General features: G+C 41.3%; 1 protein-coding gene across 4 annotated transcripts in view; it reads left to right on the top strand.

Moving 5' to 3' along the window:
* The window catches only part of Gpr160 (G protein-coupled receptor 160), a 28,858-nt gene extending 17,196 nt beyond the window's left edge, over positions 1-11,662 (top strand). For 3 of the 4 annotated variants that reach the window (XM_059265309.1, XM_059265308.1, XM_059265310.1), the window contains one exon: positions 10,328-11,662. In XM_059265309.1, coding sequence (XP_059121292.1) covers positions 10,396-11,406 — 1,011 coding nt within the window. In that variant the 5' untranslated portion in view covers positions 10,328-10,395 and the 3' untranslated portion in view covers positions 11,407-11,662. Of the gene's footprint in view, positions 1-5,897; positions 6,001-10,327 lie in introns of all 4 variants that reach the window. The other variant, XM_059265311.1, reaches the window with a different exon arrangement.
* Positions 11,663-15,985: the final 4,323 nt, after the last annotated feature.

Below are 15,985 nucleotides of genomic sequence, written 5' to 3'. Positions count from 1 at the left end.
ATGGAATGTCCCACAAGGGCTTGTCCAAGTAGTTTTAGGACTGCGAGGAAATTGATGGCAGTTTGGAATCGTTTGACCTCCTGTACCATTTAACTGGTGTTGGCCAATAGTAGGTATATCCCAAGAATCCAATCCTGCAGCCAGCTGACAGAAGTCAGGAGTGAGTGACAGCCACCAGGAATAGGGAGCATGGTTTGCAGTAACCTTCCAGACCTCCTCCCCGTTACTGTGAAAATTCGCCAGGTAAGCTTTTTAATAGCATGGGGGCTTTCCTTGGAGATGCAGGAGAGGGGAAGGGGGAAGAGTAGTAAGCAAACAATGAAGCAGGGGTTGGTTTTCCAAGGCCCGCGAAGAACAAGTCCTGCCATTGAGATGTCCGTGGCTCCCTTTATTTTTTAAGCCGGAGGCATTTCTGAAAGAAAAAGAGAGAATTTTTGTCTCAGGGTTGTGTCCTGGACATAACAGTTATTTTTTCCTTAATCTAGGGAGGCAATCTGTGTAGAGTAAGGCTTAATCAGTCTTTCTGGTAGCCAACGAGCCCCATTTTCCTTGGAGTCATAAATACATGCAGACCCCTTTCCCCAGATTGTAACTGGATCAGGACTACCCCATTTTTTGGCTATTGGATCTTTCCAAAGGGCCTGCGCATATCCTTGTTTGGTTTCTGGGTGCCAGTGTCGCTCAGCCGCAGATTTTCCGAAAGCGTCCAATGTCAGAAAATTTAATACGAATAGGGCGTGAGAAAGCAGAGCTTTGTGGTTTCCCTTAAGGGGAAATAGTGTCTCTTGTGAGCTGAGTTTATTAAGAGTATTTTTTAAAGTTTGGTGAGCTCTCTCCACGATACCCTGGCCTTGAGAGTTATAGGATATTCCAGTGAGGTGTTTAATTCCTAATTGTAAACAAAATTGTCTAAATTTGTTACTAGTATATCCCGGACCATTATCAGTTTTTATACATTTCGGCTGACCCAGCACTGTGAAGACATGAAACATATGATTGATAACATCTTTGGTGGCTTCTCCACTATGAGCGGAGGCACAAATAAATCCACTGAAGGTATCTACAGTAACATGTATAAACTTTAATTTGCCAAAAGAAGGAACATGGGTGACATCCATCTGCCATAGTTGTCCAGGAATAAGCCCTCTGGGGTTCACTCCATAACGAGGTTCGGGTAAGAGCATCAGGCAATTTTTACAGTTTTTTACAATTTCCCTAGCCTGTTCTCTAGTGATTGAGAACCTTAGTCTCAAAGTTTGAGCATTGAGGTGATGAAGTCGGTGCGCCTCACGAGCGGCTGCTACCTGATCATGTTCCAAGTGAGAAATCAAGATAGAACGTGTAGCAGAATCTGCAAGTTCATTTCCCTGAGCTAGGGGTCCAGGTAGGCCTGTGTGGGCACGAATATGGCCAACATAAAAGGGTAGTGACCTCTGTCGGATTAATTTTTGTAATTCAGAAAACATTTGGAAGGTGGGAGTAATGGGTTGGATTATTGGGACCATTTCTAAAGCCTGTAAAGCCCCTACCACATATCTACTGTCTGAATACAAATTAAAGGAGCAATCTTCAAAAATTTTAAAGACAGCAAGGGCAGCATATAGCTCCACCAGCTGAGCTGACTTGAAAGGGGTTGTCATAACATTCTTTTGGCCATTGAGGACATAAGCAGCTTTACCATTACTTGACCCATCTATGAAAAGCACAGGGGAGTCCAGGATGGGTTACTGGGCATCTGTGTGTCAAGTTTTCCTTCATAGGTGCAAATAAGGATGGTTCAGTCAGGACTACGGGTGCATAAATAACCATTCAAGTTGCTCTTTATCATATGGCATAACAATAATATCAGGGTCATGCCCAAAGTATCGAGTGGAGGCTTTTATTCCTAACATTATCGATTGGCGAACCAGGGAAGGGTAGGTGGGAAGGGTTTTTCTTTTAGTAACAGGAAGATGTATCCACAATAAGGGTACGGGCTCTTGCCAAAGCAGACCTGTAGGGGCAAAATCTGTAGAAAAAATGATCAAATACAATGGGAGAGTCGGGTCAAAATATCCCGTGTGTTGTTGAGTGATGGCTGTTTCAACCTTTTGTAATACCCTCTCTGCCTCCACCATAAGGTATCTAGGGGATTGAGGGTTGGAATCTCCTTTGAGGATATCCTCAAGGGGGCGTATTTCTCCCTTGGTTATTTTTAAATAGGGTTGCAGCCAATTGATATCCCCTAAAAGCTTTTGAAAATCATTGAGACAACGAAGTGTATATTTTCTAATCTAGATTTTTTTGTGTATAGAGGAGGTCCAGGTGTAACTCGAACCCTAAAAACAGGAAGGGGTATTGGGTTTGTATCTTCTCTGGAGCTATATGAAATCCTCGGTCCTGAAGTGTGGTAATTATCTTTTGAGCTACATTTTGTGTTTTTTCTTTAGATTTTCCTGCTATTAACAAATCATCCATATGATGTATAATATAGACTTCGGGGTATTGGACCCTCACTGGATCGATAGACTGAGCTACATACTTTTGACGTAGCGTAGGGGAATTGGCCATTCCTTGGGAGTCATTGCTAGGAGCTGGGGAGCTTGGAGTCTCTGTTTGCTATAGTAAGCTTTTTATCAAATAATGTAAATGCCATATTTACCAGATCTTTGACAGGTTTGAGGACCATTATCTATTAAATATATCTGAGCCAAACAAATCTAGGCCCAATCTTAAAAATATCTCTAAGTTTGGTAACAATAACCAGGCCAATTTGTTCTCCTATAAATATATTAGTCAAATATACCTCTCAGTTTTTTTTTATTTAAATAGAACAGTTTATGTTTTAAACTAGTATCTGAATAGCCAGATGACTAGTATTAACTTGTATTCCTTAACACAAAGGACATGCAAACTCGGACATTCAAAACCAAACATACATGTGGCCACACTTTTCATTCATATCTGTAGAGTAGACAGACATTTTTACAACTATGACCCTTTGGAGTCTCAATGTAACAGCAGAATAGAAATCTGAAACATATTTCATATATATATATATATATATATATATATATATATATATATCAAGTCATTTTTTATAAAAACATTATTTTTTATCTTAACCAGCAATAATTTGAAACCAAGTCTCTTAAATGATGGCAAGTATTTGTAACCCACTGAATTCAAATGACCAAAACCCATGTCAATTTTTATTTTTCCTGTGGAAACAAAAGCATAATTTTCCCAGTATCTTGAACTGGTAATTTAACATTTCTTTTTAAGCAATATCAGGACAGAGAAGGGTTAACAAGAGAAGCGGCTGGCCGGCAGAAGAGACCTTGAAGTTATCACAGTAAAGGAAGGGAGGGGGAGCAGTGGGCATAGAGCGTGTCCTTGGCTGCCAGTGTTCCTAAAAAAAAAGTTTTTGTTAACTCCTCTGACTAAAGTCAGATTCTCTGCTCAGTGTTCACACAGTTTTTGTCAATTGCAGGCAGTCCCCATTGCCCTGTCCAGAGCTCCTGTCTTTGCCCGCCTGTACCGAGAGCACGCACCCCCACCCTCCTGAGAGCAGCCAGCTGGCTGCAGTCCTGATAGCAAGAGAGCTAGGGAGGGACGGAGGTGGCCTTTGCTATGCCTCTCTCTCCTTCTCTTCCTCTAGGAAAATAAGGGAGGTTAGTAGACAGAAACAAATAACATTTACACAGACAATCCAAGAACCGGAACATCAGCACTGAGAAGACGGCCTCATTCACAGCCAGCAAGCCCCTCTTGCAGTATGCAAGCCCCACCTGGCAGGAGCTACCTGTTTATCTCAGTTCAGTCGGGGAGTGGGGGTGGGGGACCCAGTTCCCTCTATTGTGGCTCGGACATCCTTCCAGTGGGCTAGGCAAAGGTCTAATGGAGAAGAAGGGAACTGTCCCATAGTGTCCATCACAGTCAAGTCAACAATGAGAACAATTAACAATTACACAGAAGACCAAGGGCACACGAAAAAACTTTGCCCCAACAAAACAACCAACAAAGCTCCAAGAACAATGACAGCCTGATGTGCTCTGGGGGGGTGGGGGGGGTTTGACCCTCCAGGCTCAGTTACACCAAAAACAATCCAGACTGGAGGATCTCTGTCCTTGATCATACAGACATCAGGGGGCTTCCACATCCCTGTCAGTCAGACATGCACCCTTTTTTTTTTTTTTTCTTGGAAGAGAAGGAGAGAGTAAAGTAACAATGATCACAACAAAACATACAAAAAAAAAAAAAAAAAACCTCTACAAAATGGCTCTGACAATTTCCCGGGACAAAATACAAAGTGGCACTTCCTCCCACCGTGGGGGAAGATACCCAAAGATGCTCCTAAACCAAATGGTCACCTCTGAGGTGGCCTTAGGGCTCTGGGACGTCTCCCTTCGCCGCCAGGTTCACTGTCCGGACATGTCTGTCCCAGTGAGAGCCTGCAAAGTACAAATCGATCGACCGGTACAAAACAAAAGTAACATGACAGAGAGACACAGACAGGACAGAGAGCGCTCTTACCGGTAGATGTCAATAAACCTCTGGACCCTTGGGTGTCAGGCAGGGGGAGTTTGAGAGAAAATCCTCTGTAAGGGCTAGTAAATGTGAAACACGCCCATCTCCCTCTGCTTCCTTTAGAACATCTCTAATCATACCATAAAAACTAAAAAAGGCATCGGGGACGTTTTCCCCATCTTTGAGCATCTTATTAATATCTTTTCCTACTTAATTCCAAGTCAGAGGGTGAATGCCCGGGCCATTAATAACCAGCCAGGGACATTTCTCCTCCACAAAACAAAAAAAAATTTATTAAATCTTTCTTTTTTACTCTTATTCCCCTCTCCCTGAGACTATTCTGAATCTCTTTTATGAAGAGAGCTTCTTTAGTCAAAACTTTGCCCATGGCTTATAGGACGACAAGTCTTACCTCAAGGTAGCCCGCGTCACACGAGTGATGCTGTCCGGGTGCCTCTACCAAAATATGTACGTTCGGGCGCCACTTGACCCGTCCAGCAGGTCAGGTTATTCAAGGGTCTCGAGGAGGGAACCACCTGAAAGCCAGTGGGGGCGAGAGAAGAAGGAGACCAGGCGCATAAAGAAAGACAGAGTCAGTCTGAGTCGCATCAAGGCCTCGTTTATTGGCAGGATGTTGCAGCTTATAAGCAGGATTTCAGGCAGGGAGGGGGAGCAGGGAGAGTGGAAAAATTTTCTTGAGAAGAAGTCAGGGTGGTCAGGGTAGGGTGTTTCTTTGGTCCCAGGCTTCTGCAGCTGGCTGATTACAGTTTATGCCAAGTGGTTTATCTAAACGCAAATTTGGTGGTTAGGCCAAGGACGCCCTGTTTTTGCAAGACTCCATGAAGCAGAAAACTCAAGACACAGCAGTCCTGGGTCAAACAGTCCTGGGTCAGTCTCCAACAGCTCTTACCACCTCCAGATGCGTATCTTCCTGAATTTTCTCCCAGTTGTGATTCTCCTGCGTCTTCTGCTTCCGACTCTTCTTCATCCAACCTTTCCAAGCAAGGCCTCTGCTGGAGCCGATCCTTTCCTCACCTTTCTGAGCCCCTGGGAAACACTGGGTCCTCCAGATGTTAGCCAGCGCTTTCTGGCTTTGCTAATTCCAGTCTGGAATGAAGATGTAAGCAATAGAATCCCTGAAGATAGAGCATTCTCTTGCTGCTTTTACTCCAAAGATATACTTTTAAAGTTGGATTTTAAAGGAATTGTTAATTTTCATTTACTTTGGGAGGAGCCACAGCCTGTGTGGAGGTCAGAGGACATGGAGTTATAGGGTCAACTCAGGTCGTTGGGCTTGGCAGCAGACACCTTCACCTGCTGAAGAGCCATCTCACTGGCCCTGGATTTTTATGATTTACTTTTAATTGTGTGTGTACACATGAATACAGCTTCCCATAGAAACCAGAGACATTGGATCCCCCTGGAGCTGGAGTTACAGATCTCTGTGCGCCATCCAATGAGGGCTGAGAGCCAACCCGGCTCATCTACAGGGTATGTGCTCTTTACCACCCAGCCAGTCCGTGGCCCGGGCTTTTTCTAAATGGGAACCCTCAGCGTTTTCCTCCCTCACCATCATTTTGAGCCAACATTGGCATGTTTAAATTTAAGCCAGTTTCTCTTTTGGTCCAAGGAGGGCTTGCTTTATGTGGTCTGTTCTTCCCTCCAGGCTTCCTGATCCAGGCCACCACTCATCTAGATATGCAGTGTCAGTCAGGTGGACAGCTACATTTCTTTGTCCCGGAATGGGACTTTTTCAGAAAGGATCAATTTAAACTGGAGTGTGCACAGGGAAAAAAAAAAAAACCTTGAGTGAAGAAAAGTGCTTGCTTCTTTAGTGTCTTTTATAGCTGTGGTTATAAAATACTGCATTTTTTAATCACAATTTTTACATCGTCATATAAATAAATTGTTTCCCTTAATGAGATTGATGGTCCTGGGGAGTCACGGTGCACACTGTGAACAACTGATAGATAGCCTCCTCAACACTGGCTCCTTCGCCCTCAGTCTCCTCACTAATCCTCTGAAATTATTTGGTCATCAGGCAACTGAGGCCTGTCATTTTTCTTTACTCTGTGAAGTATACAAAAGACAGAAACACCTACTAGTGTTAACTATTGTACTGTTTTGTCTTCATTTTAGTATTTTATGAATATATAATTTCACATGAACTTGATGTATTGCTGTTGTTTTAAATATTTTTTTTCTTTGAGAATCATTTTGATCATACTCATCTGCCTATCCACCCAACTTCATACATTCTCACTCATTTGCTCCTTCCTTCCTTCTTCCTTCCTCTCCCTGGACTCCCCACTCTTACTCAAAAAACCATCAAGCCAGTTTGTGTTGGCCAACTAGTTCTGGACATGGATCTTACCTTGGAGTATGGTCAGTTATCAGGTGTCATTCCACTACCGACAATGGACTGTCCCTCTCCTGGCACCGATAAAATGCCAATAGCTCCTCAGCTAGGGGCGAGACTTGGTGACACATTCCCTCTTCCATTCTGGGATTTAGTGTGGCTTGAGTTTGTGCGGGTCTTATACATGCCATCACAAGCTCTCTGAGTTCACATGTGCGTCTGTCCTGTTCTGTCCAGAAAGGTCTCCTCAAAGTCATTCACTACCTCTGGCTCTTCAAATCTTTCTGCCTCCTCTTCCACATGGATCTCTGATCCTTGAAAGGAAGGATAAGATACAGATAATCCCATTTAGGGCTGGGAATTTCAGTTTCCCTCTCTTCATGTTGACCAGTTGTGGGTCTGTATGTTAATTGCCAGCTACTATAAAAAAGTGTTTCTGATGAGGGTTGAATAATGCACTGATCTACAGATATAGCAATAAATCATTAGGAGTAGTTTTATTGCTCTATCCATTTAGCAGAATAATAGTATGTTTCCTCCTAGGGCCTAAAACCTATCTAGCTACAGGTTTTGGACCTCATTGATGATGTCAGGTACGGGTTCTATCTTGTGGAGAAGGCCTTAATATCCAATCAAAAAGTGATTGGTTACTTCTATAACATTTATGTTATAAATTATAACATAATTATAACAAACAATTAAAGCTATTACCAGGCAGGTTGTTATTGTAGCTCACAGAGTTCATAGCTGGATGAGATAATTACTTTTCTCTAGTAGCATGCATAATACCTTCCAACAATTTGGAAGCTAGCCAGTGGTAGCCATGAAGCTTCCAGGTCAGTTCCAGCTAGATTTCTCCATGTTCTATGACTCAAGTATGTAGTATCTTCAGCAATAAGGTTTTACCATCAATTTCTAGAGGGCAACCAATACATTGGCAATAGGATGTAATGTTTGGGTGCAGGTCTATGGACACCATTGACCAACAACTCAAAAAATAGGTGACCCATTCCTGGTACTGGTGGTTTTATTTGGAAGCATATGGTGGCTAATTGGGGTATTGCCTACCACCCCCAGAATAACTCCATTTAAATGTGTGCTTTCAAAGAAAGGGTCTTTTGTTTTTTAAGACAGTTTCTCTATGTAGCTCTTGGCTGTCTTGTAACTCACTCTGTAGACTAGGCTGGCCTTGAACTCAGAAATCCACCTGTCTCACCTCTTAAGTGCCAGAATTAAAGGCATGTACCACCACTGCCTGGCTCAAAAGGCCTTTAGTATGGGCTATCCCTCACCATATTCTATTCTCTATTATGCCCTCCCAAGCCTACCCCACTTAATCATTCCTGTTCCATTTTTCCGTTCTCCAAAATGTATCATGAAGGGATATTGTTTTTGTCACAGGCCTTTTCTACATCTGATGAGATGATCATGTGTTTTTTTGTCTTTATTCTATTTATGTGGAGAATTACATCTATTGATTAACTTATATTGAACCACCCATGTATCACTGGAATCCAACTTTATGAGAGTAAATAATAATTTTTGATGTGTTCTTGGATTCTGTTTGCAGGTATTTTGTTGAGAATCTTTGCATTTATGTTCATAAGAAATATTGGTCTTTAATTTTCTTTAGTTGGTCTTTGTCTCATTTGGGTATCAAATACCAGCTTCATAAAAAGAGCTTGGAGATATCTCTTCAGTTTGTTTTATGGAATAACCTGAGGAATATTGGTGTTTTCTTTGAGGGTTTGTTTGGTAAAATTCCAAACTGACTCTATCTGGCTTAGGCTTTTTTAGTTGAGAGATTTAGTTGAGAGATTTCAATTTTTAACTTCGATAGGTTGTACACATACAAAAATTCACCCATATAAGTTTTCAATTTGGTGGAATACAGATTTCAAAAGAATATACTTAGGATTCTGTCAATTTCCTCAGTGTCTTCTGTAATGTCATTTTCATCTCTAATATTAATTTGGATCCTCTCTTTTGGTTAATTTGGCTAAAGGTTTGCCAATACTGTTAATTTTTTTAAAAGAACTCATCTTTTCATTGATTCTTTGTATTTTTGTTGTTTCTAGTTCATTAATTTCACTTCTAAGTTTAATTCTTCCTGTCTTCTCTTTTTGGGTATGTGTTCTTGTTTTTCAAAAGCTTTGAAGTGTATCATTAAAAGGTATTAATATGAGATAGCTGCAGCCCTCGCTGGTCTGGATCTTCTATGTAGATCTGGCTAGCCTTGAACTCAAGAGATCCACTTGCCTGTGCCTCCTGGGAGCTGGGATTCAACACACATGCCACTATGCCTGTACGTTGCATAATATTATACCCTGCATTTCACTTAAAATATTGTACAAGTTTATCGTTATTTTAACGTGTGAAAAATTTCAACAAGTATAGGAAGAATGCTTTTCACTAGAAAACTAAATCTTCCTATCTGAATAAACTTTTTAATGTTTTTATATAAGGGATCAAACCCAGGGTTGTGAACATATAAAACAAATGTGCTACCACTGTGCTACACCCCAGCCTTCTTGATATTTTTTAATGGCTGCATACAGTACATCTTAACGATATTCCTACCATCTAATTGTTGACATTGCTCATATTTGTTAGGATTTGGTGGTTCTTGTTGCTTTGTGTGTGTGTGTGTCTATGTGTATTTGGTATATAAGTTGTTTGGAGTTTGCAGGGGATGGGTGCCAGGGATCAGACCCAGGAGGGGTTTTTGCATATTCCAGGCAATGAACTTTATCCCCCAATCTTTTTTTCTTGAAAGGCCGTTTCTGGAATCTCCTTCCTTTTTTGGCTTCTTCCTCTCTGACCTCTTTGCCACTTGCCCATGCATTTGACACTCAAGCTTCAACTCATGCCCTTGGCTTTTGTATTTATGTTCTTGGGTACCAATGCTCATCCCCAATCCTGTTCTTTCCTGTGTTCTCTCCCGTTGCCATATCTAAACAAGCATATCCCAAAGAGAAATCCTGCTCTTTCATAGGCTCCCAGTATTCTCAACCCAGGTATTTTTGAGCTTTAGAGAAAGCTAGATGGAAAATGTGAAAATGGCTACTCAAAGTGGCCCCTTAACATAACCTCTAAATCTCACCATCAGAAGGACAAAAAAGGAGGTTGTGTGGAGCAATTGGTCATTACCCTGTGCCTGCTGCTGCTTATGGTTTGGCCGAGGTAAATACAAGTATCTCTTTTACAAGTTATTAAAAAACAAACTTAGTAAAGAAGTCACACCTTCATGTGATATTTCAGGACAGCTCAAAACCCGACCACCTTTGACCCTCATCTCTGTGCACAGCATTAGGAGAGGTCGCTGTGCAGCCACCGGTCACCTAGTAACGCTGCCTCACTCCACTCACAGTCACAAGCCGGTGCACGTGGAGAAGCACGTCAAAAGTTTACAGTCGAGAGAGCACCATGATAACATCAAGGTTTTTCTTCTTTTTGCAGGAAAGAAAATAAAGCGAAGCTGTTTCTTGTCCTGTGTATTCATCAGATCGTCTTGAAATTTAACCAAAATGACAGCTGTTCCTTCCGAGAACTGCTCTTTTCAGCACCCGTTACACCAGTCAAAGCAGCCCCTAGACGTTGATTGTCTGTTGTTCTTGATCATAACTGGGAAAACATTATTAAATATCCTTATACTAGGGATGAAAAGGAAAGCCACCTATTGGAGTTTTATCGAGTATTTCTGCTTTTCACTAGCATTTGTTGATCTTCTGCTGTTGGTAAACATTTCCATTCTGTCCTACTTCAGGGACTTTGTAGTTCTAGGTATTAGGTTTACAAAATACCACATCTGTCTGCTCATACAAATCACCTCCTCCACTTACGGCTTTTTGCATTATCCGGTTTGCTTACTAGCTTGTATAGATTACTCTTTGACTCTGTCTGGAGCCACCAAGCATTCATCTAAGTGGCAGAGGTTATTTTACCTCTTGATAGTCACGCTAACCTGGATTTCAGTCTTTGCTTATGTTCTAGGAGAGCCAGGCATCTCACAGCGCTTGCAGACACACAGGGCTGCTCTGTACCAATGCCCTTCCTATGTCAGCACTCAGAGTTACTGGCTGTCATTGTCTGTGCTGATGCTTTTATTTGTGGCTTTTCTGATTTCATGGCCAGAAGTTGTTGCCTTGGTACAGGCTATGAGGATGGCGTCCTATATGAACGAGACCGTCCTCTCCTTCCCTTTCACATCCCACTCTGGTCACACTGTGCGCTCTAGAGAAGCACTCTTGCCCAGGCTTGTTGTGTGCTTTCTTGGTACCTGGTTTCCCTTTGTAGCACTTGAGGTCCTCACCCTCTCACTCAGAGTTCCAATCCCAGCGTACGTAGACATGAATGTCCCCTGGCTGTACTTTGTCAACAGTTTTCTTATTGCTGCAGTGTGTTGGTTGAACTGCCACAAGCTTTATTTAAGAGGCAGCACATTACCTGTGGATCCTTTTGTCAACTGGAGATGCTGTTTTGTTCCAATCCATAGACTTAAGCAAGTGGAGAGGCCTGTGTCCATAATCATCTGTTAATGTGCTGCTGTGTTGGGAGGAACTCCATCCAGAAGCATCGAGATCAATCTTAGGAGCAGGACAGAGGTGGCTCAGGACACGGAACTGAAGCTCTTGTTCCCCTAACTTTCGTCTGTTCAGCACAGCCTCTGTGTGGTGGATATCAAACAGTGCTAAGGACACTTTAACACCCCAAAGTTTTTATGCCTGTTTAGCAACATTGTGTAAGCATTTGGTATTAATCCAAAAGGAAAATAAACACATGAACATGTGGCCAGCTTGATGTTTTACTCCAAAAAACTACTGGATGCAAAATGTTAAATAAATTTGAGATTTCACTGCCAACTTTAAAATCTGAACTTAAATATGTTATCAACTTTAGAGCAAAAAAAAAAAAAAAGACAAAATGATTTGGTATAAATAAACTTTAAGGGGAAGATTAGTTCATTTTAAATATAGCTAAAATATTTTATTACAGATATTCCTGGAAAGCTCCAGCTGTTTAGCTTATGGAGCTGGGAACCATGGGGGCTCTTGCCATGACACACCAATTGCATGTTCATTTAGAACATGTGCACATCAGATCATAATCATGTTAGCAACATATACTACAAAAAGCATTGGGCTGTTGAGATTTAAGGCTATATAATTCTGTCTTGTAGGGGTAACACCACACATTGTATAGATGCCAGTGACACCTTCCCCAGAAGTGGCAATCAAAAATGTCTCCACATATTCCCACCCCACGGCACAACTCCCCACCCCCACTCCCCTGGAGTGAAGCAATGTGGGTCAGAATAAGCTGAAATCACTTTATGAATTAAGTACATAGATATTTTGGCTGATATTTACAAATACTAGTATGTTTCAAGAACCACCCCTAGAATTTCTAAAGTGAGTGGCTTTTAGAGAGAACACGACTCACTTGGTAGAGCGCTTAGCAGCACACAAAGCCCCAGCATCACAAAACAGTGTAGTACTGTGTGCTTGCAATCCTGTACCTGGGGTGGTGTAAGCCAGAAGACCAGAAATTCAAAGTCAGCCTGGGCCACATGAGATCATCCAGTCTCCCTCCCCCCCCCAAGATGTTTTAAAAAGTAGTTGTGACCTATAGTGAAGTTCATGGTCCACAAATGGGTTGTGTCCTGAAACAAGTGCCTTGGAGCAGCAGTAACCACACAGGTTTGCGTGCCTGGTGCTGTGTAAGTACTAATCACCCTGACAGCACTGCCACATCCTCTACATCCTCTCGAAGGGAAGGGTACTAAAGCAGCAGCATTAAGAAGCCTGCCCAAGCTCGCTCAGCTAGTGTCCCACTCACTGTTTCTCGAGAGAATGGCTTTTTGTGATAGTTTTTACTTAAAACGTAGTTTCTGTGACAGCTTAAGGAACTGAGGTCCCGTTTCCTTGAGCATCCAGGTCTTCAGGTTAGGACCAGCCACCTAGAGACAAGTTGGCCATGCTGCTAGGTGATTAGGAGTTCTGAGTGAGCTGCAAGCACAGGGCAAGCATTCCTGGTCTAAAACGCTTTTGGATAGGGGAAATTCAATAATGTCTGAAAAACTTAAGGTATCCAACATTCCAGATGACACCTTGTGATGCAAACCTAACCAACCTGAGCCATTCTAAGAAAAAGGGCACTGGAACAATGAAGTGGTCAAATAAACCAGAAGACTCTCTCTGGGATGTCAAGTTTCATTTGCTAATGCAGAGGACCTCTGGCTGCCAATAACCTAGGCTTTTATTACCCCAATTTAGAGCTCCTGCTTTCAGATATAAAACTCGTGAGTGATTGGCCTGATTTAAGTCACGTGCTCATCTGTGGTCAGTGTTGCTGCAAGGAGACACTGGGAGGAAGGGAACTTAAACATTAGGCTGCTGTATTTAAAATGTTCAAAAATTAGGCATTAACAGGTAAGAGAAGGTATAAATTCTTAAAATGCAAATAGATACAATGACATCCAAAGCCACCATGCCTGATTTGTGTGTTGCTGGGGATTGAACCCAGGAGTTCAGGCATGCTAGGCAAGCACTAGCCCAACAGCAAAGCTCAGTAGACCTGAGCCTATGAGCAACGGCATGTACTTGAGTTCAGATGTTAGAAGCTGGCCTTTTTAATTCACTGGTACATGTTTTCCTCTCCATGTTTGTTGTTTGTTTTGGGGTTTGTTTTTCTTTTTTTCTTTTATCTTCCAATTAGCCATAACATGAGAATAAAACATACTTAGCAATATTGAACTTAATGTATACTTCTTGTAGATTATATACTAGGAAATTTATAACCAGTTCAGCCCTCCATTAGGCTTTACTTAGATTTCCCCATCTCTCAAAAGCTTAAAAAAGTAAAAACTCAATAACCAGTCAGGTTTTTATTTGTAAAGAACTGAAGTTACAACTGGTCTACAATATATTATCGTAATATAAACAACATAAATAAAAGATCCTGTAGGCCCACTACTAATCTTCCACCCAGACCCACTCAAAGCCATGTCACAATACTCTATGTGGAAGTGCAGGGAACAAAGGTGCAATCCAAGCAAGTTTAAGCAGCAGAGTATAAGGTGCTTCCATTAGCAGTTAACATTGCCAGCAAACATCTGATGCTCCATTTTAGTCACTGAATAGACACACAAACAGGAAGTCTAAAGTTCATACACATGCGACTTAATATGAAAGTGCTTTCTCTTTTCTTAAAAAAATACATCAAATGAACACTTTTTACATAGATAATGGTGTGCTCTTATAATGCAAAATTCACTTCATTTTCAGGTTATACACTGTAAAACTGTAGCTAGGAACACCAGTCGGGGAAGTCTATGCTAAGGTGCTCGAACTACGTCATTTCCTGTGAGGACTCTAATACAACATTCATGTAAGACACATTTCTATAACCTTAATATTTGCTTTCTCTAAGATTAAAACACATTCTCTTGCCCCCTTGGTGGTGCTTTTTTCCTTGATGAATCTTTTGAGATTTTTTTAATTATGAAACTTAGATTTTAGAACAATGGGAAGAACCAAAAGGAAGTTTTTTTTTTTTTATGTGCTTAAAACATTAAAAAATAGTTAATCACAGAAACTTGCCCTGTGAAACCAATTTTAAGCAGTAAAAAGACAAAACATCCTCATTGAATCACGAGGCTTCAACTACCTTTGCCTACTGTCAGCAACTACCCCTGTGCACAGCCGTCTGCAACATTCGACCTTCATTTCCAGCACAAATCCTGTACTTGCCAAGAATTTCTGAAGTTTGGAAAATGAAAACCAAGAAGACCCATCTTTTGAGTGGGGTGATCAGCAGTCCATCAATGTGAGAAATCACACACAAAATTATAATCTTTATATTCTCGGCTGAATTCTGAAGTTCCAAGAATACAGCTACAAAAACAGCGTTAATGCAACAGAGATCAACAGCACGGGATACTTTACAACTTAGGTATACTTTAAAGAACTTAAAACACTTTAAAAGTAACCAGCATCATAGAACAATTTACAAAGGCCAGATTATTGGGCTATTTAGATTAGTATACCTTAAAAAAAAACCTGTTTGAAAGCATCTATCATACATATATATGATATCATATATATATAATCTAACACTTTATTTGGACATTTTCCCACTTAAAAAGCTACAGCTATGATACATAAAAGTTTTTAAAATATATTTTTATATCTTTATAAAGAACGTTAGTATCAACTGATGTTAATATTTAAAGCAAAAACTGCCACCTGATTCACAGAGTCCCAGAGGGAAAAGGGAACTGACCCAATTACAGCTGATTCTCACTCCATCTTGACTACTCAAATCCTTGCTGCCACAGCAGGATCTGCTTCGTTACCAGTTCTGCATTTCATGAGGCCGTAACGAACGCACCCTCTTCTAACTGCACACAATACAATCAGTACCAGAAACAGCAGCAGCAGCATCCTGTTCTCCTGGTCGTCTTTCAGATGTTTCTGGTTTGGAAAACTGCTACACTGTCAATACTGGATATAAATCTCGGTGACTGGTCCTGAGGCTGCCTGTCACAACTCTCACATCACAGTTGGTCACGGTGAGCACTCTTATGTTGTCAACGGTATGTGAAAGGTGGTATGAGAGCGAGCGGTGATGTGATTTGGACCCTTCGGGTATTATTAAACCCTAGTTCCCAGGCAACAGGGCATTAACTGGGAGTAAGTACATATGTGCTTCATCAGCAGTGAGGTGGTTTGGGAAGACTTGACTTGTTTTTGTTTTTTTTTAAATACAACCCAAGTGTTAAATAGTTTACAAATGGATGAATAAGTGCATGAGAAATAGTATTCACCTGTCATTCAGTCAGGCCAGTGGTAAATAACCAATTATGTAGCTCAGGACTGTGTTTTAGAGCTGGGGAAGGGCGTTTCTTCAATAATGACGTAAGTCAAAATTCAACATATTTAGTAGTGCAGGTATCACACTGTATACTCAGATGAGATTCAAAACCAAATAATTGCTCAAGGTGTCACATACAGAGCTAATGTGCCATCTACCAAGTCTCACAGCTACCATGTTTCATCTCCACTCAGTATGGTAATGCAGTGAGTATATTTATGTTACTCACTACTGAAGAAAAAT

The sequence above is a fragment of the Peromyscus eremicus genome, chromosome 6 (genome assembly GCF_949786415.1).
Source record: "Peromyscus eremicus chromosome 6, PerEre_H2_v1, whole genome shotgun sequence".
Lineage (NCBI taxonomy): Eukaryota > Metazoa > Chordata > Mammalia > Rodentia > Cricetidae > Peromyscus > Peromyscus eremicus.
Note: the sequence above shows the minus strand (reverse complement) of the source record. Positions and strands in the feature narration are given on the sequence as shown.